The sequence below is a fragment of the Bombus pascuorum genome, chromosome 4 (genome assembly GCF_905332965.1).
Source record: "Bombus pascuorum chromosome 4, iyBomPasc1.1, whole genome shotgun sequence".
NCBI lineage: Eukaryota > Metazoa > Arthropoda > Insecta > Hymenoptera > Apidae > Bombus > Bombus pascuorum.
This window is the reverse complement of record NC_083491.1, coordinates 6,275,646-6,301,492: the sequence shown is the minus strand read 5'-3', so window position 1 is coordinate 6,301,492 and position 25,847 is coordinate 6,275,646. Positions and strand designations below refer to the sequence as shown.

Here is a 25,847-nt window from a genome sequence, read left to right as displayed (position 1 = left end):
TCAGTGTTTCGGTCATTTTTAATGAAGTTTTAGAATCTTGTCGAACATCATCGAGAGATTCATCCTTGGTGAAGCTTTTTCAGAAGATTCCCACTGGTAAGTCATTTATCAATCAAATTAATATCGTTCAGTAGCGTTTATGAGTTGAAATGTGAAATCTTTGCTGGTGAGTTTGCCTTGTTTCAATCCACCGATCGGATTTTTCGGTAGAGAAAATTTTGTTTCTTCGGCTTAGGTTTCGAGGTGGTTTCACATTTCAATGTCTGAATTTCGATAAATTTGATAGTTGATTAATTAATCGTTTACGAAACGTCGTTAGGAAACGTATTTCCTTGGTTCTAATTATAGCAGATATAACGCGAATGCAAATCGATCGCGCCAAGACAATTGAAGCTATGGTTACGGATCGATTGATCAATAACGCGCAATGATTCATCGTTTTCGATTAGAAACCGAATCTTGCCCCTGTTTCTTCCTTCGAGTCCTTCGATAAAACGTACTTGTCGTGTCTTCACGCAATTCGACCGTAACACACATCTCTGGAATTGAACGAGTTGAAGGACGAAATCTGCTTGTCAAACTTGTATGTCGAACAATTTGGAAAATTCACATTACCTTTGCCACGATTCCTTTGCAATTCTCTTATCGTTTGATCATCGTATTAGACTATTACACGTATTCATGATTCCATTTGCATGAAAATTTGCAAAAATGATTTGATAACGTTTCGCTTTACGGAAAGTAAAGACTTTCCAGTAGTAGAAACCAAGTTATACACGTATGTATGTACGTATACATTTATTTGCATAAGCAAACTACTTTTCAAGTATTTCGTGCAAGATCAGATTGGCTGGTATCAAAACCTCGTTAAAAAATATGAAGGTATCGTAGCACTTATGAGATCGTTGGGCAAATAAAAATATGATTTCTATTCCGAGGTATTTCTAGCGTGCTTTGTTATGTCGTGCCTGGCACTACAAGCGAGAACCAATTTCACAAAGAATACGTAATAACATTCCGGATATTGCTTCAATTAACTTTCGCTAGCTAACTGAAATTAGATCTAAAATTTCTTTAACGATCTAAACTTGAAATTTACATCGTTTTAAATATCGATACTCTGCGCCTGGACGAATGCAACTCTCTCTCTCTCTTTCATTCTCTCTCTATTGTACAACAGTAGTTTCGCTGCTGTAGGTGTTAGTGAATTCGTTGCTTTAGTTTCCAACGATTTATCACTTAAGGAAAGCGCATTGTTCTCGGTTTATCTAGCTAGCAGTGTAACTCAATGGTTACATCGGAATGAATCGAATTAACTAATTTGAATTCAGATATCAGAGGTGCAATTTCACACCAGATTAAATCGCGTCACGGCTAGAAACACCGACTTCCAATCCTCGGTTTAGCTTCTCCAAGTTTGCATACACGCGATTCATGAGTCATGCGAGTAGTTTCAGCCATTGCATTGGTAACAAAGAAAGAAGAAGAAAGAAATATGAAAGGAATAACTTATAACTCTTTAAATATTGTTTTAAGCTGCTTATCCTTCGTAGATATCTTCAAAATCTCTTTTCGCTTTGAAATAACAATGTATCGGTACTATTTAATTATTTGTTCTTTTACTGAAAAGCATTAATACGATTCAAGGACTTACCTTGCGTTTGAAACGTAGTCGCGACATATTTATTTGCGCTACATTTTTCGCTCGAAGCTTTGAGGATTTAGGATTAAAGATAAAGCTAAGCGTTCTCTCGCGTGTAATTTAATTCAGACAGCATCGTGTTTGCAACTCTAGGACAATTGCAATAGCAATAAACTTACCCTACGATGAGAAGAAAATGTTCGGCTCGCGACGGTTTCTTTCTTGTTGCTACCAGTTACATTAATCGATCAAACTTTCTGGACGAAAGCGGTTTCACGTAACGTTTCAGTCATTCGTCAACTATATTAAAACACGTTTGTCGATAAGAAGCTAAATACTTTACGATATTTTTATCGAAAAAATTTTTATTCAGAAAGCGTACAATTATTTATTGAGATGAAATTGTACAAAAGAACATATTAATTCGCTAGTTTCATAAACTTTGCTTTGTAATTGTTTAAAATCTAAAGTATCGACACTTTCTTGGGCTGATTCATCGACGCGAACTTTCCAGGATCGCTTGAGCTCGACTGAATCAACAGCGTAGAGTGATGTTTCCTGTAAAACCGTTTTATATTTAAAATTTCATGAACAATTAGCAGTAACAATGAGTTTCTCGATTTTAAATTGCCCGAAGTACAATACACCTGGCGGAAAATGCAAATTAAGGTGTCACTTGAAAGATAATTTCAAAGACAAGATACGCAATCTGCTATCATTTATCAAAAACATCAAATTACTCCACAAATTAGTCTAATACAATTATTCGCAATTCATAGCGTCGCTAATAATTTTTGATGTGGTGTGGAATACCAGTTTGAAAAAGTTACCACTAGATTCTTCTTTTTTTACCTGCAGATTCTGTCAAACACACTTTGAACAAAAGCCAAATGTTTATGTAATTTCGCCATTACGTTGTCCAATCGTCCGACGGTCTTCGCCTTTTTTAATTCCAACTTGTTCACCGATTCGATGCGGTTTAGAATTCCTCGAAGAAAAGTATAAAAATTAGGAAATTGTAACGTAGGATTATTTCTTACGACTATCGTAGACTTTCTTTTTAAAAATTACTCGAGTTCTCCCGATTCTCGTTTCCCTGACCGTCACGCTGGAAAAAGTCCAGCTGTTCCAGCGAATTTAGAATATTCGCCAAATCATTATCGGTCTTCGACTCCAGTTTTATGGACGTTGGTACCGCGCTGGTATCCGCCATTTCGCTGATCGCGAGGTCAAGATTTTTCAGTGTGATGATGCCGTCCTCGATCAAGCCTCTCACGGCCATTATGAATTCCTCCATTAATCGAGCCTGAAATATTAAATTAATCGCTGCATTATTATCAACGTATCGCTATTATTAATATATCTTTTTGTTATTTTCACTCGTGGATCGTGCCCCTGTAATTTCTTCGGAAAAAATTACAAGCATTTTGTACGTTAAAATACGATTGCGTGGTTTATGGCTGATACTCGCTTCCTGTTGTATTAAATTGTCCAAGTTAGGAAAGTCTCTCCGAAGCTTCTCGAAATAATCGCCGCTTCCTAATAGAGCCACACGCAGATTCACGATTTCTTCTATGGTGCTTTCTGTCCGAGGGAAGTCATTTCCGAGGAACTGGCGGTCAGAGACCCGCTGAACTCGGACGCTTCGCTGTTGACCTTCTTGCGTTTGAGTTTCTTTGCAATGAAACAAGAAAAAGAAAATAAGGAAAAAAACGAACGATATTAGCACCTACAACTACTCGAAGACGTGGATAAATGACAACTTTAATCTTCGTTTTGCCATGAAGATAATTTGCTCTCACCTGTCGATCCTAATTTAGCGAAGGATCCGTACTGTGCCTAGAAACAGATTTATCAACGTTGAATTGATACTAACGAGAAAGATGCGACTTCTACTCACTTTCAGGAAGAATAACAGTAACAAAACTGTTAGGAGCTTCATTTTTTTTCTGACTTTCTATTCGGATCCTTGAAGAAAAGTCGATCATCGATAGAGCTACGTCGATGATTGCTGCTGGCCGGTTGAGCGATCGATTTTATAGTGGCGAAATGCGTGGTTAAACGTACTCTGCTATGCCGTGTTTTCCAAACATCCTTTCCTAACATCCCGATAAAATCAGACGCAGCTATTTCACGACGAATCATTCCGAGTTGTTACGAATGTTAAATGTTCGCACCGTTAGAATATTCTCTGACATTCAATGAGTTTAAATTCAGATATAGTAAAATAATCTTAACTCTGATATCGTCTTTCCAAAAAGAGTTCCCCTTAGATAATTTTATTTTACAGGCTGGTCCTTAAGCGATGGTACAATCGAACGCAGGATGATTCTACGTGGAAGAATAAGTTGAAAATATGGAAAAAAATATCTTCATATGTCTCTTCGTCTCTGAGAAAAACGAGTTTAAAGATTTATCAAGTATATTTAAACTTGATTAAGTAGCCACTAGATTGGTAAGTAAACAATCGGCAGAAGGCTATTACACATGCGAAGATAAGTAAAAAGTGCAAAGTAAAATTTGAGGTCTCGTTCTTAAGCACGTAAAGTTTGAATATGTTTGACTAAAAACTGGTTTCAATACACGAAAAAATGTTTTTCCACGCTTTTGACTTATTTTCACACGTAGTTCAATTGGTTTATTTGCTCTTGGTCAGTCTGGAATTATCCGAGTTTGGATATATTTGTCAAATTTGCAAACTCGATTTTCTCGGAAACGAAGCGTCACAGGAAAAGATTTTATTCTACATTTTCCCCTTACTTTTTCTCGTAGAATCGCTTTGCGTTTGATTGTATCATCATGACAGCAATTAAAAGATTTAATCGATATATTTCACGTAGACTCGAAATGAAGGAAAGATGATATTATTTTGGAACATGTTACAAAAATTTCTGACATATAAAGGAGGAGTAAATGGGTTTATATCTCTAAAAAAAGAACAACCTAATCCAGTCTAATGTACAAAAGTTTATTTTACAAAATACTAATTCAAACGTTCAGATATCGTACAAAATTGAGCATCACAGGCTAGGTCGTTATCCAGTATTTATTTTTGAGCGGACCAATTCCTTATCGCCCATATCCGTAGCCTCTGCAACGAGAAAAGACAATGTATAAAATTCTAATATAATATTATATTTAAGAAATAATTCGATCTAATCTCGAATAAATAAATTCTAATTGGAAATCTGCAATTGACGAACAATGAATATTTACCCGGCCTTTGCGCTTGCGAAAGATGCGCTTCCGAATGGGGAGCTGATGGAACCGGCGTGAGCAGAGGACAAACTACCCCCTCCGAAGGGATAGCCTCCGTATCCACCGTATCCACCGTGTCCACCGTATCCACCGTATCCACCGTGTCCACCGTATCCACCGTATCCACCGAATCTACCGTATCCACCGAATCCGCCGAATCCACCGAGTCCACCGTAACCGAAATGGCTGGGTTCTGGATTTGCCTCTCTAACATTCCTAGATAGTGGGACGTCTGGAACATCTGGAACTAGAAATTTCACAAGAATAAGGAAATGTAGCTTAAGTTTCGAAGGTCTATAGCTTGTTGTTCAAGGATTATTAAATTAGAGGATTGTATCAAAAAAAAAAAAAAAAAAAAAAAAAAGAGGAAAGGTCGACAGGCGATAATTTGGTGAAACTTTCAGGAAGTTGAACATCGCGACAACCTTCGAAAAAACTAAGATCGAAAAGCAATAATTTTTTCCGTTCAAAGATTTGTTAGGCATTCACTAAACGATGAGTCATAGCGGCAAGTATATTTCAATCCCGCCGATGTGACGCGAAGCATGTTAATCATTTTACGTTCAAGACTAAACGTCTGCCGAGATGCAAAACAGAAGCTATCGTACGACTATTAAACAACCGCGAAGAAAATGTAATCATTGTGCAGCTTGACTCGAATAACGTGTCCCTTAGACGAGAGATCTGAAACCATCGAAAGTACTGTTCGATATCGTTTGATTTTCAGCTTTGATTTCTCATTCGGACATTCCTAACGATCGATCTGCTCTAACTCAGATCCCAACTCTAGTTTCCATAAACACTACTTCTCTGATCGCAACTTTCCAATCATTAATGTTACAATTTTGAACAAACTGTGAAATTTCGAACGAATTACGAACTAAGTTTCTCTGTTAAGTTAACGTAGATTCTCAAGTACTGCACCTTGCTCTCCAACGTCAGGGTAGCCAGGATAGTCAGAGTAGCCAGGGTACGCAGGATAAGCGAAAGTGGTAGCCAACACGACGACCAAAACGATTAGTGTAGCCTTCATGTTTCCGGATTTGTTCAGCACGAATTAACGACTTGATACTCGTCTAGCAGCTTCTTCGAGATTCGAGAGCGAAGTGACGATGAGAAAATCCACAGGGCGGTCTTTATATAGTAACCGCGAGCGATCTGAACGTCTTGGGATGCCCCGAGTTTACGTAGAGGTACCAAACAGGTACTCTTCACGAGGAACGAGCGAATCTCATTAGCACGGACAGACCTCCATTGTGTGAACGCTTTGGACACGATATAACGTGTTACCAAGAAGATGACTAGCGGAACTTAACCAGACAAACGATCACGAACGATGATCAGACGATATTTGCACCCCTACTTTTTGCTAGCAATTCGAACTCTATTATATGGTAGACTTAACGGAATTGTTTTTTACGGTCGGATGCTTTTTTTTCTTTTTTGTTTGCTTCTCTTTCCACGCTTGTCCGATCCTTCGATCGTTTCCGTTAGGACACGCACGTGGTCCTTGCTGTCATTTGGTGTTTCTTGTTCCGTATCTAAAAGGAAGCGAAGGATTTAGACTCAATTTCAGGAGGATGTTATTTCTCTATCCGTATCGAGGAGAAAATAGAGGACTTCGGCTCGATTCTGGTTGGCCAAACCCAATATGTGTTGTTCGTTTTCTATTTTCCATTTTCATTCGTAGCAGAGAAACAACAATAGATTTGGACTGGATCTTTATTTAAACGAGTACGGCTTGTTTCCTTGTATTCTCGCTATCTATTGGGTTGTCCGAAAAGTTTTATGGGGAAATAATAGACGTACAATGTTTTTGTTTTATATTATTTTGTCGAATTACGTACGATCAATTTTGTTCTGTTGAGATAAATATCGCGACATTTCGCAGACTTGGTTTCACGCTTGTATGAAGGTGTACTGTTGTAAAAAACAGGTTTGCGAGAGGACATTTTTCTGACAAACTAATACCTTCATTTTCGATATGTGTCGGAGAGAACGTGGAATATTTTTCGTATCCTGTTTTACTTAAAAAGATTACTACGTTCAATTCATTATCCGTAGCCTGTTATGTTAACTGTATAAGTTGGCATTTTATTTGCGACCGAATTCCTGATATGAAACGTCAACATATGTATTATGAATAATTTTCTTGATGGAATCTTTTTTTCGCTTTAGATGCAACGTTGTTCGAAACTTTGACTTTAATAATATTTTTCGTTGAAAAATTTCCTCTCGAAATTATCTTAATGATCGTAATTTCATTACGCGTAGAAAAATTTCACGCGCGTTGTGTGTCAATTAAGGTCTGCAACTACCTGGGATTCCCCGCGAGGGACGTTTCTTCGTGTCATCGCCTTCGTCGTTTTTTTATCTTATCGAGCAAAATGATTTTCCATTGCCCGTAAAAATGACCATCGACTCGTTCAAGTTTTACTAAAACCATTATATCGGAAGAATATTCAAAGATCCAACATACGTGACTGCGGTATCGTGCCATATAAATTTTCCAGAACATTGACCAATGCGTGATTGAAACGCCAGAGGCAAAATGAAAGATAGATGAAAGATGAAATACAAGATGACAATCATATGTCAATTACAATGTGAATGTTCGTGGAAATTGCACAAACTCGTTTGGTCGATAGACCTTCATACGCTAAATTGCTTTGGAAGGTCGGCACTTGTGATGTTCGTTGCTCTTCAATTTGTAAGAAATTTGGGATATGCTTGCAATCAGGACAAATCGACAAAGATTTGTTGTATAATTTTTCGTTGCACGATATAGTGATGAAAAAGGGTTATTAGTATTGACTGTTGTTTCGATTGTTGTGTATCGACTATTGAAAATATTTAACATGATAAACTAGAAAACATGTACATCATAGTATTCGTAGCATGCTTAAATGTCAAGCACAAAGAGCAAATGGAACTTTTTTATTTAAACAATCGTTTAATCTGTTATTTTTATATTCCCAGTTTTCGGTTCGTTCGTCTGGAATGTTTAAAAAAAAAGCAATTGAAGCAGAAAATAACGACTTTATTATACATATACAATCGAGGAATCGAGCAGAATAATCGTAACGCGGAAGGATTTCTTCACAATTATATATGGACAGTCACGGACAAACCTTAAATTTCAAATTTATTCGTCGACGTAGGCGACAAAATAGTTCCTCACGTCGTTCACGTTTTAACGAAGAACGACAGGGAATTTTGAAATCGCGAAACAAAAAGGTTTCACGATCAGGACCAGTTCCACCGTTTGATGAATCAGACGAATGTTTTTGTGTAGGAATCCTATAATGACTAATTGCCTGTTACACGTATACACACATAGTACACGTGTATAATCTCAAGGTTTCGAGTAGAGCATGGCGATTTCCGTGTGACCATCTAACTCGTTTATTTAGCGAACCAATTCGACCGCGATCATCGTGTCGTGTTTCCTCGCGTTTGCATTGTCTGTATCGTCATTCTTCCCTTTTCTTCTCCAGCCATGTAAAATCTAACGGAATTATGCCAATGGAAAAACCGAATAGTTCGCCCACTATTTGAATACTCGAGTGTTTTGCTTCCAAAGTCTATTTGGCTTAGCTCGCTCCGCTCTCTAATGCTCTTAGCTCGTCGAGTTCGTAGAAAAATTGTAAATGGATCGAGTTATATTCCATTTGGCTCAAGTTTGCATTACGGAACTTCTTCGATATTCAACGATTTCTTGAAAGCGACTCGCTCAAGTCGTTAATTGCATGCTTGAAAATTGAAAATTGCTCGTAAACTTGCAATACAGATACGGATTAATGTCTGCTGAGCAAAGTAAATCTATATAACGACGAGCTAGAGAGTCATTAAAGTGGTCATTAAAGCTTACCGCAACTATTATTCGATCGTATGAAATATATATTTCCTTAACGAGGAACCAGAGATTGAAAGTTGGGAACGACTTGTGGTTTCATTGAAAATTCCAGACTCGTGTTCGTTTTGAAAATAGCTTTATTTCGATGGCATCTCATGCATCGTTTACGAAAGACAATTTTCTCAGGTCGAAGCAGTTCAATGAGTAACAATGTACGGTACTGGAATAATGAATTTCTTCACGCTAAATTCGCAAGCTATCGTTAACTAATAATTTCTTATATACTTTACGAACTATACTACAAGTGTGATTACCTTCGATCGATGTTCTCTTCGATTACGGCTTCAAGGTAGTCGAACGATCATGCAAACCCTTGTCTCTCCGAATGATACGACGTAATATTGCACTAGTCCGTTCGATCACTACGAGATCGACGCTACGTTCTACGTTATTTTCTTACATACTATTCATTTCTAATTTAAAGATACAACCTAAAGTACGATACTAATTTTAGAAGGAAAAGATATAATTTTGTAGATCATCGGTGAAGGGTTGGCATAGCTTGTTCGTCGATGTACCATTCGATGAAATTCTCGCATTAGGAGTAACAGTGACATTGGCAGGAATAATTCGATTCGTTCGGGGGTTAAATCTGAAGAGAGTGTCCACTCGAAGAAACACGTTCCTCGATTGCTTTTTCAGGGCCATGCCGGAGAATAGAAAAGTGGAGCACAGTCGAAACTCTGTCCTGTCTGCATATTAATGTCCAATGGAATATTGATCTTAACGGTATCGAGAAGCGAACGGCTCGATCGTCGATCTATAGCGCCCGATCGATTAGTCGGGGATTTACTCCTCGGATGGCGGAGGACGCCGCTTTTTCCTGCAGAAATCGTTCGGTGAAACGCATCATGAAGTGAAATCCGACATATAACGATATCGGATGTAATAATATTTGAATAATAACATTGCACACAATACACAATTAATAAGATCAAGCAATTATGAAATAATCGAAAAATATTAAACAATAATTGAGATTATCCTTTTTGTCTTAGAAATATTAAATTTTTTAAATTATTGACGTTTTACGTCTTTTTATTAATAAAATGTCATTGAAAAACTTACCCATTAGGGGATCCGCCGTAAGCAGTTGCTACCGAACTCGCGACACCACCTTTTCCAGTAGAGTAACTGTTAGCAATGGCGGTCACGGCGCCAGGGGGAGATCCTTCGGAGGATCCAGCTCGAGAAGACCCACCAGGGAAGCTGAACACCATGGGGAAGAAGTTGTTCAGGTTCGGGTAGTTTTGTCGGCGACGACTGCCCTTGAAGGGAACGAAAGGAACGGACAGTTCATCGTCGTCATCCTCGTCTTCTTCCTCGTCATCGTCCACAACGACGACAGGGGTCTTCTTGTTCTTTTTTCCATGCTGAACCTTTGGACGATTCGGGACCACTTCGGTGCTAGTGTAGACCGGCTCTGCGGCTGGAGTTACCGGGGCTGCCTCGGTGGTGAACGCGGGAATCGATTCCGGTTGCTCCTGCAGCAAGGAATGTTTATCGAAATTCAGAATTTTCTCATTTCTTACCCTTCCTTAGACAGCTCTGTTGGATATCCTCCCCGTCAAGAAATATAAAAATTTTCGTTCTTTCTTTTATCAGAGGGTACTGTTGCCTTCAGATCATCGACGATATTTTTCTGAAGGTCAATGTTGGTATAATTAAAACCGGTAATTTACCGTATCCTACTAACTCTATTCACAATTAATAAGTATATAACAGTGGAAATAGGTTTATCCCTTCTTTTTATGTGTGTAGAAAATAGAAGCACACGGAAACACAATCGTTGATGGAAGTATTTCCGCAATTAAACGAAAGATGTTGTTTTATCGAAACTGGATACCTTGTTTAAAAAAATTTAGTAAGACGGCGAACTTATCAAGAGAGAAGAAAAAAGATTTTATTAAGAATTTATTTCCCGTGTATATTTAACGATTCCATGTTTAATATTTAACGCAAGTAGTTACTGTAGTGAAAATACTCTAACTTCTCACCATTCGCATATTAACTTTAAGGCCGGTTTCACACATAGATACGTGTATCGTAATACACGTATCGCGATACATGTATTGCCAGCTGCGTACCATGCGAATGTCGCCATTTGTATTAATGTTTCGTCTGTCGCCTTCGTACGTAAGAAAAATATCCTTGCCAGGATACACGAAACGAGTATCACGATATCCGTGAGAAGTTGTTTTAATTGTTCCAATTACAGCAAATTCCGGATCTATGAAACAGTCATCGTACCTGGGCAGGCAGAGCAGCATGCTGTTTGTGATGATGCTGTTCGTCCTCCTGCTGATGTTGGTCACCTTGAGGATGATTTACCTCATCCTGCGGAACATTTCCTTCCTGTGGACGATGCTCCTCGGGCTGATACTCTTCTTCCTGTTGTACTTGAGTTTGTTCGTCGTCGCTATAAGAATCGGCAGCCTCAGGCGCTGCTTGAGCCTCAGCGCTCGACACTTCCGATTCCTCGATCGGTTCCGGGCCGTTCTTCAAATGCGGCGGCTGCATGCCAGCGAAAAATGCCTCGCCGCTCACGGCGTTTCCTTGGGCGAACACACCAGTCGCCTGACCACCGTGACTCGAACGTCGCACGGGTCTGTAGTATCCGGTGAACATCATCGCTCTATGGGGATACGGATGCGCGGCTGTCCTCTTCTCTCGCAAGAAAACTATGGGGTTCCCGTAAGGATCTAACATCACTGAAACTTTAGGAAAAGACACAGATAAAGATTGGATGGTGGAAATGGAGAGAATTTTGCTTTGGAAAACAGAGTGGAAGAAGCTTCTTTCTATCGTAACGAAAAGGAGGAAGGAACGGGCGAATTTGATGTTTCGTCCGAAGACTCATAGTCATCGTGAATCCCAGAAGGACTGTAGAGGATGTTTGAAACCAGATAGTGAGAATGAGGAGATTTAGCTTTGGAAAAAGAAACGAAGGAAACTTTTTGCTACTGTAATTAAAGAGCGAATTCTGTATTTCGTCCGGGAATCGATGGACGTCGCGTATCCCTCTGGTAGGAAATATAGGAGGACTGTTTCAATTCACAGTCTCAACGTATCGTTCGGAGAACTTTTGCAGAAGATGGTTTGTAACACGGTGAAGGACTAATTTAGCTTTTGAAGAAAGAACTATAGGTGTTTTACTTACCAGGTTCAGCAGGAATAGCCCTGGACTCCGTTACCGCGATCGTCGTCGCCACGACGAGGAGGACGAAGCTGATCCACTGCGCCATCCTCGGGAACCAAATCGTATCGGCACGAACTTAGAACAGACGCGAGATCTCCAGCAACGATGATCAGGATTTCGTCGGAACACCACAAGCTGACAAGCACTGTGCACCTGTCTGGTGGACGGGGGTCTAGCTGGTTCGCGAACTTTTTGCACGATGCTGGCTATTCTCGAATCCGCAATTGCTTTTATACCAAGAGCTATGATCACGCGGGGGATGGGATGGGCAAACGACGACGCGGGCCATGGGATGGATCGGTCGGATCCATGCACGAGAACGGGGATACGGGACCCTCTGCAGCCCCCACCATCGATCGTCAGGTGGTTGCCTCGTACCCAACAGGATCGTCGTAACGCAAACGTGCGCATCGTTCAACGATACGTGATCGTCATCCGAGATCGGTTTCGAACTTGAATCGAACGCATTAATTGCGATCTCTGCAGATCTCTGCTTGAATTCGTCTGATCAAGTTACACAACTGTTACTGCTGTCGATAAGAGATACGTTGGTAAGCTTTGCGACTCTTTGGCTGCAAAGTGAAAACACAGAGAATGCATCTCTCACGAACGATAGAAATATCGGTAGAAGGAGCACGGAACTCCGAAAGGATGCGATATGATTTTGAATTTGAATGCAAAGGTTGAAAGATAGGACATAAATTTACGAAGATCCCTCTTTGAAGAAAGTAGCATGAGATTATCAATGAGATCACTGATCGATGGACGATATAGGAGACTCGGCGGTGTTTCTTTCACGATGACTACTTTTTCCAGGACTCGGTTCTCGTGACTCAAGCAGATCAGAACCCGATAAAAGGATCTAACGACGGAATAACGCGAGGTTCATACATTTTCAATCGTTCTATAAATACGCGCGATCCAAGGAACGAGCCAGGACGATGCTTTCCGCTGATTCTTTAGCCGTGGCCGTACCTTCACGGGAATTCGCGTTTCCAGAATTTCCATTCCCTTCCCTCGATCGTCTTCGCCTTTTCTTTTTTTTTTTTTCTTTTTTTTATTCCGCGACCCCCTTCTTCCACGAACGACGCCCTCGAGACATTTCATCCTGGACTCGTTAATCCTTTCGGACGTTCGACGAAGATTCTAGATCGATATATTATTGCGCCGCGCCTGTAGCAGAGAAGATAAACGAGCAGACCACGTTCACCCATTACTTTTTCGTGCATCAAATTAATATACGTCGTATCTCGGATACATCTCAGTCACGCGTTAACCACGCACGAGGACAGATTATTTTCGAGCGATCGTCCGGCTATTTTGGTCGATCGAAGGTTACGGAAGCTGATTGCAACGGATCCGGCGTCACCCGGTACGGTTAATGACGTCTGTTTTGACGTAACCTTTTAATATTAATATTATGTCAGTCATACTCGGTGGAATAGTGGCGGGTAGGGGTATGACTTGGTCAGAGGCGACGATAATTCTCGGGGATGATCAAAAGTCCGTAAGAGTCCAATGGCGGTGGCCGCGACGCTCGTGCTCTGAATTTCAAGCGAATTCAGACAGATCCGCCTTCACGTGTCACTGTCCCTTCCTCCACCGTGGCTCCCTTCTCTCTTTCTCTTTTTACCCGTTCTCCGTTCGGCATCGAACCGCCGCGAAGAGCAACGGAATTACGATCGACTCCGCTAGTCTTCTGCAGAAGCCCTCCAGCCTCGTTCGAGACCCCTTTTAACAGTATTTCTCCTCCGTTCGGGGTACATTATTCATCCCGCGCCTCTTCGTTCCTGTTTTTCCTCTCCTGCGAGACACGATACTCGCCCCGGTTTGCCGGTCCAAGCTATTGTTTCTTTACTGGATGATCTTTCCGTTGGATTCTACGCAGCCTGAACGATCGGCGCTCCTATGAATCGTCGTAGCAGAGGACCATCAACGAGGCTAATTTCCGTTTTGGCAGCGAATTGCTCGATCGATCGATCGTCCCGTCGGTGTACCGCTATTAGGCGGTCAATACTTCACGATGTTTTACCATTTCATGAATCAACCTCCAAACGCACCGTTTTCCAAGTCACGCATATCGTATTTTCGAGCGTGACCAGGCGACGCAAAGCGGCACGTCCACTTCTGATAGAAAGAACGACCGTTCCGCACGGATGCAGCTGGATTCGCGATGCTTGACAAAAATTTACATTTCGTCGGTTGCTCTTAAACTCGCCATTTTTTTCCTTTCTTTCTTTCTTTTTTTTTTCTTTTTTTGTTCTTTTTTGTTGGTCGTGCCTGACCGTTTCTCACGGACTCGCATCAACATGAGTTTCTTCCTTCAGGGAAACGAATCTTTTTCTTTTCGTTTGCTTCAGATGGTTTTGTGATTCATAAGCTCCTCGATGGTTTTCCCTTTGATAGAAAAGTATAACGTCGAGTTATCAAGGACGAAGTGAACGTTTAATAACATTCGCTATGGCAATCGTTCGACTATTTCGAGGAAAAGGATCTTGGTTCGACGACCTCGTAAAACGATCCTATTTCACGAATCGTCTTCCTCGACTTGGTCGCAGAAATCAGAACACTGTCCTGTGTTAAAATTCACGGCGCACGTTCGTTCACCAGACCTATTGTTACCTAGATACAAACGTGATTGAGCAGAATGGTCACGCGTGTATGTCGATCCATTTCTGGCTAGCAACAATAAAATCTTTTCCTGTAATCTGCCAGCTAATTATCGAGCTTCGGTAATCTGCTGTGTCGAAACGAGTTTGAAATTGCACGCGGAAATTTCAATGCAGGATTAAATTAAATCCGATACTTTATTTATCATTTAGTTTCTCTCTAAATCTAGCAAGCAGAAGATATTCACGCGTGACATTTACACCGTTTGCCATTTTGGTTACTCGATTATAAAATCGAAACTGTACCTTTTCATGGAAAAATCGTTCAAAACGTGTGAAAATTTGATCGATCTTCCCTCCAGTTAAATAGGGAACATTCGATCAACCTCTGGGAGTTCGCTTACGACCACAATTTTACGAGACAGTCGGACAACATAGTAAAGTATGGCTGGCGATTCGAGGTTGGTCTTAAATTGGTAAATAGGACTATCGATGTTCGTCGTATCAACGAGGATTCCTATCGGCGAGAATATCGAGCAGAACTTGTAAACAATCGTCGAATCGTTGTACGTCATCCGGTTGCGAGGACCTGCTCGCGAGTAAATCGCATGTAAACCGATGATGCAAGTCCCATAATAATGAAATTCAACGTCCGTCCGTCCATCCGTCCGTTTACTGCGTCAGTCTTTAGAGCCATTCGTCTTCAGGAATCTCTTTGTTTCGCTGTTTCCCATTGTTTTCCATCGTTTTCCGCGTGTACCTTAACCAGTTAGCTGTTTTTGACGAGTATACTCGTCGCGAAGAAGTAGCAATATCTCGTGTTACGACAAGCTCTGCCGGTAATAAAATAAAAAAATAAGACAGACATTTCGTCACAACTTCATTCTATATTATAGCAGCCACACGTACTCTGTGTTTGACGAGTATACTCGTCGCGAAGAAGTGGCAATATCTCGTGTTACGACAAGCTCTGCCGGTAATAAAATAAAAAAATAAGACAGACATTTCGTTACAACTTCATTCTATATTATAGCAGTCACACGTACTCTGTGTTTGACGAGTATACTCGTCGCGAAGAAGTGGCAATATCTCGTGTTACGACAAGCTCTGCCGGTAATAAAATATAAAAATAAGACAGACATTTCGTCACAACTTCATTCTATATTATAGCAGCCACACGTACTCTGTGTTTGACGAGTATACTCGTCACCGTTTACTTTTTGCGGCACATTTTAGTTACACACTTTTCAAAGAGGTCACAACAGCTAACTGTTTAACTGCGCCGTATCTCGCCGATGACCGAGTCTAGGGTCACGAACACATGTCCGTTTCTCTTATCGAAGAACGATTGCTCTTAGGGAAAAATATACGAGTGCCATAAATTAAACCTAAATTTCCATGCTAGCGGATAATTAGAATGTAAATAGATTCATTTCCATTTTCATGATAACGATGTAGTACGGTACTGTTTAAAAGTCATTTGCGATAGTGATCTTATAATAATTCCGAATGATTCTCGAGCGGAACCGGACGATACCGTTTTGCGTTCGGCTAATTAACAATTGGCCTCGATTTGGGTCAGAATGGTAATGAACGTGGCGGAAGGTTCCGACGTAAGCCCGCAATATGAATATTCGGTTATTGGTATCAAAGATGACGAAGCAGAAAAATTAGCAATGGCAGGAAGTTTGCAGGCATTAAAATCGATAGGAAGGACGACTTATTATTAGAACATTGTATGGATACTATAGTTGCATAAATCGAATGGTCAATCACGCAAACTCTTGCCATCCATCGATGTCTTCGCTCGATGTATAGTATCCTTAAGACATTCTCTTGCGCACCTCTTGTGGCAGTGTTATATCTTATTCTTTATCTTTCTCTCGTTTGTCCTTTTTGCATACTAAGTGTATTCCTTTTTTTTCTTTTATATATATACGTACAAAAGAAAAAAAAAATGAATGCTATTTCCTATTCTCTGGATTAATATTTTTTATCGATTTACACCATAAAGGTAAGTAAACAGATAAATATTCGTATTTCATAAATCATCGTTTGTCTAATAAATCATATATACGATGGTTATCATTTTGATAAGCTTACCTGTAAAGTTTCCCTCCGCCGTACGTAGTTTCCCAAAATACTTACCTGTTGATCCCCTTGAAAATTTCAGAACATACCGTTTATTTGAAAATGTACAGTTAAATACATTATGTTCTAATTTCATGACTAGAATCGTAAAATCTATTTTAGCGAGGGAAAATTTACCCATAAATCTTCCATCCATTGTACCATATTTACTCATTCATCCTTAGTAATATTTCAGCGGAGAAGTTTATGATAAATCGTCCGTCTTAAAACAAAGATGACGAATAAAACATTAAAACACGTCATGTCCTAACCCCATGAATCCTATCTCCACCCGAAACTCTTCCAACATACCTAATCCTTTTTCACAAAATATCATGCTAACTCGTCCTCGGAGACGAATAATGCATAAAGGGAACCCAGACGGCATTCGTATGAAGCTCTCAAGAAGATGATGAAAACTGAATATAAAACTTCCACCCTGCATCAAACGGAAAAAAGAAAGGAGAAAGAAAAGATGGAAACAGAAGGGAAAAAAGGGGGGAAAGGAGAACGAGAAGAAACGTATGCATCGACGTCGGTATCTCTCCAATTTATCCAATTCGTCAATCGCTTCGCGACTGAACAACGATTCTTAATCGAGTATGCCAACCGTCGTTCACTTATTTGTCGCAAAATGATCGAGCCAGACGATGGTTCTCTCGGTTCTCAGGACGCGCAGCCTGTTCGTGGCTCCTGTTTTCGTGAACAGCCAGCACGCACGGAATCAAGATGAACCGACGTACAGACGTTACACGTGCTGCGCAGTGGCATACTGAATCGAACACGTCTGTCTGCTCACGTGCGACAACTGTCGAAACGTGAGACAATCGTATCGTTTCTGCGGTGGGTTCGCTTCGCTCCGTTCGATTATCGCGGTGAAGAACGACGCGCAAAGACGTACGGCGGCAGTAAAAATTGTGAATCGTTGTTCTCGTTGCATACGACGCGATGAACACGCGATCGAAACCTGGAAAACGATCGTATGGAATGGACAGCGGCGTGGAAAAAGGAATCGATGGAAGGTTTCAAGTTTGGTATCGTTCATGAGACGAAGACCAGAGACAGAGAAGAGTGAGGTAGGATGCTAGGATTTGTTCTCGTTTCAGTCGGCGAACATCCGTTATTTTGGAAATTTATTATTCTTATTTATTTATCTCGTGCACGAGAATGAAAACAAATATAAAGAGTATAAAAAGAAAAAAAAATGAAAGATGCATAAAGCAGAGAATAGAATAGAAAATAAAGAGAATAGAATAGAAGCAGTATCTAACGTTTTAACATTTTTCATGATTCTTTTCAAATATCGAAACTCGAGACAAAGGTGGAGACAAGTTCCCAAGCTCGAAGTGATCCAAAAGATCCGAGTTCCAAGGATAGGAAAGGGAAGAAAAGAAGAAAAGTATCGAATCATCGACAAATCCGATTTCTGTTCGCAGAAACGGCACGCCTCGAGCGCGCGATCAGTTTCCGGGAAGAAATTAGAGGGTCGCTTGCCACGGGAGGCACGTACAAACGTCCTAGCTCTTTTTTTGATTTTCTAATTCACGCCTGGATCCGGTGGATGATCTACGATTCAATAGAAATCCCCCCGAACGAGACAGTGAGGCACGTGGATAGCAATGTTTAATTCAAGATCGTTTCTCGGAATGATTCCGGTCGCGCAAATAATTTTACACCTCACGGCTGCGCTCGACGGATGCAGCTATTGCCATAAAAATGGCCAACTCGCGCAAAAAACGCAACGCGACGGAAATATTTTGCCAGTCTGTTGCTCGTTGTCCGTCGATTTGACATGTACACTTCGCGCTCGCAACTTCCGCTGCGAGCCTTTTTCCTTTTCAACCCCCGTCCCCTTTACACTTTTCCACGCGTGTTCCTGTTTTCCCTTTGTCGAATCGTTTACACGAAAGGACGATGACTCTCGATAGATCCGCGTGCGCGTGTAGCAATTCCTATTTGAACACGAATCACGGAGAGCGAACAGGTAAGCCCAGAACGACGGGTTGAAGGACCGCGTTACATCTCGCCAAGTGGATTGCGTTCATTTTACAAATTTCCAGAATAAAACAACCGCGACAGGTGTTTTGCTATCGTATCACTAGTGCAATGCGTATCGTGAACTAGACGCGAATCCTGTTCTCTGGCGTGGATGCGATCCTCCGCTGAATGAACAACGAGCGGTGAGCGAAGAGCGAGTAAGCCAACAGGCTTACTTGGCTCTTCCATCCAAAGGACGATCGTCTTCGAGTTCTAATTCTCGTAAGGAACGAGCTATTTGTGGTTGTCCGTTCCCCATCTTCGCGTCTAATTATAGTAGAACTACGCCTCTTGAAATTAAATGTTACCACCTGTTTAACCGATCTGCTGCTGATTCCACTTATTTGAACGAATGCTAACAAAGAATGATAAACAGTAGGAAGAATCGTGTCTCTTGACAGTGAAGTCGATTAACTGCTCTTTCTCACGATTTATCAATTTTATCAATTTCACGTAAAGATATCGTAGGAAAAGTACATCTAATTCGATCATGAAATTGTGCATCTCGTGAGAAATTTTCTTGTATATCGACGATAAATCAATACATAAAATACCAGCATCGATTACAAACTTGCTCTCCAGTTTTATTTTTCAAAAACCAAATTTGTTTCATCGACTATCGCGTGAAGTTATGCGAACAGTTTGTTCTCCTGTGAGTTCGAATAAACAGACACGGTTGTTATCAACATGTAACATTATCAACAAATATTTACCGTAAATCTACTCAGAGAATCAAGAACGTTCGCTTCAAGAAGAAACTTTACGAAATGATCGTACTTTGCAACTTTTCGTACAAGCTGGTATGGAAAGATGAATAATCAAACTTCCCCCACATTACCCCTCCCTTTGTACGCCACTGATCTTTCTGATCAGCAGTCAGAGGATCGACGGGCCGGGTAGGCCGGTTGGAATTTACCGTCCAGTCTTTCCAGGGAAGACATAAAATAGTCGCAGGTGTATAGTCAGCCGACATAAACGCCCACGAGTATTCGCAACGACGGCTACGGATTCTGCATCCCGATGCGAAACGAGATCTGTCCCGGTTGCACCTGTTCGTTCTCTGTCACACGTTGATATTGTTCAACGCGGATCGATCAGGGGAATCGGTTCACGGGACGCAAACGATACTTCCGTGCTCTGATCGCACACAAAATGTTAAAATTGCTTCTGAAACTACCACTCTTGGCGATAAGTTTTCGATCAAACGCAACAGTACGAAGCTAGTCAAAAAGACGATACTACATTTTCTGAGATGTAAAATATATGCTACAATATCTACAATAATCAATAGATGAAATTTACGTTCGATAGTTCGATACTATCGAGTTTGATTGAAAATTTTTTGCTAGGAGAATGTAATATTATCTGTATTTTGGAGATTAGAGCCCCTTTTGGTACCAGAACTAGCATTTGTAATTTTTATTTTATTTTATTTTACTTACAATAACACATTTTTTGGAATTTGAATGATATATTTTCCGCTTGTATCTTCTCATATTAGTTTCTTTGATACAGGTCTTACGCGTACTTTAGTAATCGGTAGTTCTAGCGTTGAAGCCGATTTTCAAGTTACAATTGCACGCTTTTTGACGCTGAGAACGATCTAGTTAAAGATCGAACGTACAGCGATTTTACGGTATCTACGATGTCAACGTGGTTAATAATGTTATGTATTCAGTTTCTAGGACGAGGTGCTTGTTTACGAGCTTCCTGGAGGCGCCAGCCAGGCGATCATTTGAATATGAGGTATTAAATCAATGTCCACTGGGACATTGATAACAGCAGCGATGTCAAATCAAAAGTATGACGAACACTTAGTTACGTCAGCGTACCTACAAGTCCAGCCACGGATTCGCCATAAGATATATAGTGCTAGGCGTGCATAACGCGTGGAATACGAGATTCTTCCCTCGCATGAGTAAAATTTCTTATTCGACGACGCCGTCGGTCTGGTTGTTCTTCGCGAATTACCAAGCGGACCTCCGTCGGTTTTTGGCATCGGTCAAGATTTCAGAGACTTTTTATTATTTGGATACTAACGCGAAAAGACATTCTTCTTTCTTCATGATAAGAAACTTTAATTTTCCCTACATTGTTTCGAAGAAGCTCAAAGCATACGAATAATTGTAGATTCTCTTCTAGTTTCCCTAGAAATTCAATAGCAAATGGCGCCTGCCTCGTATCTTTCGCAACAGAAAACTCAAGTATCTCCATCGCGAATTCAACGACACGATAAAAGGGTTAAGGGTTAGAAGAAAGAATCGTGAAAGCGAAGATCGGCTCGAATATTCCATGATTTCATGCGAAAAAGTAAGGGGAAACACGAAAAAAAAAGAGAGAAAAGAGGAAGAAAGAAGAATAAAGAAGATATCCGACGGAGAATCGCTTAAGATTTTGGACGTGCGTGTCACGTGCCACGGGCCGCGTCACGTGACTCGCGGCGCGGTAGATCCGCGCGGTGCATCATTGCATGAAGATCGCGATGGCGGCTGCCTTTTGAGCACGGCCTGCCATATTTCAGTCCCAGCCGATTTTTCCAGCTCGCGGGACGTACACGGAATGCTTGACAATTCGCCGCAACGTATCGGCGGACGTATTGCGAACGTGGCATCGCGCGGTAGGGTGCATTCGAAACGACGCGACGCGTCCAACGATTCGAAAGTTTAAACGACACCGCACCGCCACCTTTCAGCTCGCACGTCAAGGAAACCGTCTCTGTCCGTGCGACTTTCGCTTTGCACCTCGATCTTTCCAATCGAGGGCGCTCGTAATTGATCGCATTCACCGATCTTGAAACTTTCCGTACTAGATTTACGCTTGGCAAAAATCGTGACACAAGAAATTCCTCCGACTATGTGTTTCGTTTGATCTCGTTTTAAATCGAGAAGTTGATCTTGATATTAAAATACACGCTTTACGAAAGTAACGATTAATTAGAAATGAGATCGAACGGAATAGGTGGGAGATAAGAATATCGAGAGTCGCGGGTATTGCTGTGACACAGAAAATTTTTATTATTCTTTTTGTTACATGAGCCATGGTCCGAAAGTTGTCCGAAAAGTATGGTCGGAATGGGTGTGTGAGGATCGTGCGGTTGTCCTCGGAATAGAAATTTCATCGTCTCCGAGAGTTCAGCAAGAATCCTGTGACGCCCATGTCTAGATACCTAAAATAGACACATTTTTTTTTATTTCTACGATTAATTTATCCTACAGTTATTAAAGAGAAAAGAAAGATCACGGTGCTGTGAACTCCTCACCTCTTCTGCAAATTTGAAATTTCACGTTTCGTTTGGGTTTTTTCCCAAGTAATTTGACTGCCGTCATTCGAAATGAACCTGGACGCGAGCACGGTGGATTTTTCTGGTGGACCCGTGGTTCCTGAAGGTATGTTGGTCAATCTTTTACCTTGACGGCTTTCTTTGGACTTTCTTCTGACATTTAGATCCGACGAAACCACGATTTCGTCAAACGTCTGCCCAAAAACAGCTAAATGTACAAGAAAAAAAAAAAAAGGAATTGGAATTAGTCGAAAGAAAAATAAAAGTACGCGATTGAGCAATAAAATATCGCGAATCGAATCAAGGAGACTAAGTAACTGCACGTAATACTATGACAGTGCACAGTATCGACTTACGTTCTTGAAAACGGGTAGAAACCTAATCATCGATGACAAACAGTTAAGGTTACACGATGCAATCCCGGTGTACAAATACATTAACGATTAGTTATCCGTTTCTTGGAAACGTTTTCATTGAAAGGTTTACTTACGTTTTTGATCAGATGTTTGTTGGGCGTGGACAATTACGCAAGTCAGAGCGAGCACCAGAAGGGACAGAAAATTTACCATTTTGCCAAGATGGATATTTTGCTTCAATTTTTTGGAAGGTCCGAAATCTTGTCTAACGCTAGAAAAATAAAAGAGAAGACGCTACTAACAGTTATCAGAAAAGTTTCGATCGAAAGGAGCATCTAATCAAAGGTCGATCTTTCGCCTGTTCTACCCTAATTTGTCAATATATTTCGCGATGCTTACAAATTCTCACTCGATCACAGAAGGAAAAATCTCTATGAAACAACGAGCGCAAGAATCTTCCGGAGAGCAAAATTGTTCGATGTCTGTCAAATTACAAACTACAGATATCTATCGCGCGTCACTGGTGACGTAGGCAACGTCACCTGGCATTCTCTCTGCGATCGACACACATTCTCGTTCGCAACAAACCAAACTACTACGTAACTAATCAAAATCACAGATCTCACCGACGATACATCAACCAAGCATCAGACCTATAAAAAACCGACCCAAAAAGAAACAGCCAAGAATGAAACAACTCCACGGAAGAAACTTGCGTGTATTATGCCACTACTATTTCTCAGTTCGAGGCAACGTGAATCAGCGAGGAAGGGAACAGAAATATTGCACGCGAACTTCTCAGTCGACTTACCGACAGCTCAAGCCAGAAGATACTTTCCGAGCCGACAACCGCACGAGAAATGCGAGCACAATGCCGCGGAAGGCTTGAAGAGAGCATCGCGAATTTGCTATAGTGCGTGGTGAATAGGAACAGACCGGGGGTAAGGGTCCAGAAGGAGGCGCCTCGCGGATCGTTCGCACACTGTAGATTGTATGCACCGGACAGACCACTTTCTATTTCATTTTTTCCCCCCTTTTTCATGCGTTCGTCTCGCTCTCCTAAGGATCCGGCCTTCTTACCCGATCGACCGGGTGGACTGGTCTCGGGAACGGGCCCCTGCGTGTCCAGCAGCGGGCTAAACAATGCTTAACGACCAAAGAGACGGACCTTTAACGAGCCCCTTTAATGCGTCCAGGGTGTCACGAACCTCGCTGCTTTCGGCTACCGTGCAAACAAACGCGTTCCTAATCTCTCGGGTCATTCGGCCCGCTTGCCTGCGAATCGGGATAATTTGGAGCGATTTTCCTTTCCTGGACGATGTAAATTAGGAATTTTTGAGAAACCTTGGACATCGCGTGCGTTTCATTAGAACGAATCAGGTAGAAATATCGTATTTTTGGCACGAGGGTCGTTTGGCTTTCTTCGCATTATCGCGTTCCTCTTTACGAAACAATGAGTTTGCTTCACAAGGCTATTTCGCTTTAGAATACTTTGTCCCGTGGAAAACAATAGTAAAAGAATATTTACATGTTTATTGTAACGATCGTCATATCGTATACTATTGGCAAATTAAAATGGTCGAGGTATTTCTTGGATAAAAGAAAATGGGATTTCTTGGGATTATTGTATTATCGCATTATTAGACAAGAGTATTTCAAGAGTTTCAGGGTCTCTTGCTTCGTCGAAAAGTAATAGACTATTTTTATTGTAGTTATCATAAAGTTAAAATATACGTCGAAGAAGTGGCGTATTTCGATGAAAGGATCGAAGGAAGGTTCGAGAGAAAGATCGAGGAATCACAAAGCAAAGGAGGTTGCTGCATTGCACCGAGTATTACGAGCCAATCGCAAGCGGTTACGGGTTCCGAGAATAAAAGCAGCGAGATTTGCTACGCGAATTCCAAATGAACGAGTACCAATGTTTTATTACTTGTGGCTTTTTATAGAGCAAACCGACCAGAATATATAATTCGAATTTCTCTACGTTGATTATTTCTATCTATAGAAAAAAACAATAAAACAAATCTACATCGTGATACGACCCTAATAGTAACTCGAAGATAGAGTATCCAAATCGTATCCAAAAACCAAAAACTGAAGAGATACAAAAAATAATATTTCGTAAGGTTCCCATAACTTTCTTCCCTCGAGCTATCTGTGAACAAATAAAATCAGAAACATCGGAGAAACAAGAAAAAAAAGAAGAATAAAGGGAAAACGAAAAGTCACGTTCGTTTCTTTTTCAGGGCTTTTTATTTTCAACGAAACAGGCTTTCGATGGAGAAAGTTCGAGGCGGATAGATAGCGTGTCCGTCCAACATCACGCGCGCGCGCGTGTGCACGATTCAGTCCCGGTCATTGCACGCCTCCCTACGGATCCCGATTTTTTGGTTTTCGTCCTTTTTTTTTACGGAGGCCTCTCTTCCTCTTCTTTTCGTCTCCCTTTGTGCTGTTTAATCCTCAGCCCCCCGTCCCGCTGCTCCATCGCTTCCTTGCACCGGCTGTCCTCGTCCCTCCGCCGCTTCGCCGCCGACGAAACTGCATCGCGATATTTTATTGGTTTTATTCGCGGGAACATCTGGCGCTCGGACAAAGGGAACTAGCCCTCAGGAAATCTTCAGGAACGGAGGGTGGTTCGTCCGTTTTCGTTAGCCTGGTCGGCTCTATTTACTTATACCTAGTGACGTAGAATGTTTGTAAACAATGGCTTGGAGGCAGCCGTGAATCGCCGATCAACGCCATCGTGGATTAGGCTGCTGTTCCTGTCCATTGAGGGTGGATATCTGGAGCGTCCAATGGTCGACTTGATACGTTTCTGGGGAAAGTACGAAGACGTTTTTGAATCATCGTGCGACATTTCTGGTGAAAGGTTAAGAATAAAATTCATTGAAATCGTGTTACTCTGAATTACGTTTGTTAAAAGAAAACGTTTATAGGTGATGGAATATTAACGACGCGACGGAAAGATAGAGAGATTCTTGGAAAATTGGCTTGCAGGCTTAACGTTTGCTATACGGAATAACAGGACTTTCACGATGGGCAATCTAAGATCTGCATTCTCCACTCTTAAGGTAATGTACTATAGGCGTGTGCGTACAGTGCCGAGCCACTTGTGACCTTTAACCCTTGCAGAATGACCCTTGAAAGGGAGACTCGAGGCGATTTGCATACCAGGATTTATTGGCTACGTCGGAGCGCCGATGATAATGTAAGTAAGTACGTGTTCGCGTGATTGATACGATTTTAACAATTCATGACGCAGTTGTCGGCCGTGTAATCAATCCTCGTTACCACGATTCGTTTCGTTTGACGATCGTTTATTCGCATCTCGTAGGTGATCCGTTCGAATTTACCGAACCTCAGCGTTATGCCAGCTTTCTCCGTTTTGTAACATAACGTAGGATGGATCCTTACGGGACG

General features: G+C 41.2%; 4 protein-coding genes and 1 long non-coding RNA gene across 6 annotated transcripts in view; 1 reads left to right on the top strand and 4 right to left on the bottom strand.

The window, feature by feature from the left end:
• Positions 1-3,693, bottom strand: part of LOC132906030 (uncharacterized) — a 171,758-nt gene extending 168,065 nt beyond the window's left edge. Inside the window, exons 1-6 of the mRNA XM_060957867.1 lie at positions 3,543-3,693; positions 3,445-3,481; positions 3,114-3,316; positions 2,714-2,948; positions 2,495-2,630; positions 2,074-2,200 (exon numbers count right to left, since the gene is read on the bottom strand). Of these exons, the coding sequence (XP_060813850.1) occupies positions 2,107-2,200; positions 2,495-2,630; positions 2,714-2,948; positions 3,114-3,316; positions 3,445-3,481; positions 3,543-3,584 (747 nt within the window). The 5' untranslated portion in view covers positions 3,585-3,693 and the 3' untranslated portion in view covers positions 2,074-2,106. The remainder of the gene's footprint in view (positions 1-2,073; positions 2,201-2,494; positions 2,631-2,713; positions 2,949-3,113; positions 3,317-3,444; positions 3,482-3,542) is intronic.
• Positions 4-25,847, top strand: LOC132906041 (uncharacterized). 2 transcript variants are annotated; one of them, XR_009657922.1, is made up of 6 exons: positions 4-96; positions 20,470-20,537; positions 24,674-25,289; positions 25,364-25,498; positions 25,560-25,635; positions 25,762-25,847. It is a non-coding gene; the product is annotated as an uncharacterized LOC132906041 (long non-coding RNA). The 2 variants fall into 2 exon arrangements; XR_009657923.1 differs by lacking the exon at positions 20,470-20,537 and having other exon boundaries at positions 15-96.
• LOC132906568 (claw keratin-like) lies at positions 4,590-6,028 on the bottom strand. Its single transcript, XM_060958860.1, has 3 exons — positions 5,825-6,028; positions 4,859-5,147; positions 4,590-4,733 (listed from the first exon to the last, which is right to left on the bottom strand). Exons 1-3 carry the CDS (start codon positions 5,931-5,933, stop codon positions 4,712-4,714), a joined length of 420 nt encoding a protein of 139 aa, XP_060814843.1. The 5' UTR covers positions 5,934-6,028; the 3' UTR covers positions 4,590-4,711.
• Positions 8,876-12,251, bottom strand: LOC132906567 (uncharacterized). Its single transcript, XM_060958859.1, has 4 exons — positions 11,977-12,251; positions 11,067-11,533; positions 9,885-10,300; positions 8,876-9,639 (listed from the first exon to the last, which is right to left on the bottom strand). The coding sequence occupies exons 1-4, from the start codon at positions 12,059-12,061 to the stop codon at positions 9,606-9,608; spliced, it is 1,002 nt and encodes a 333-aa protein (XP_060814842.1). The 5' UTR covers positions 12,062-12,251; the 3' UTR covers positions 8,876-9,605.
• LOC132906039 (uncharacterized) lies at positions 21,780-23,395 on the bottom strand. The gene is made up of 4 exons (XM_060957876.1): positions 23,239-23,395; positions 22,562-22,698; positions 22,051-22,279; positions 21,780-21,957 (listed from the first exon to the last, which is right to left on the bottom strand). Exons 2-4 carry the CDS (start codon positions 22,638-22,640, stop codon positions 21,906-21,908), a joined length of 360 nt encoding a protein of 119 aa, XP_060813859.1. The 5' UTR covers positions 22,641-22,698; positions 23,239-23,395; the 3' UTR covers positions 21,780-21,905.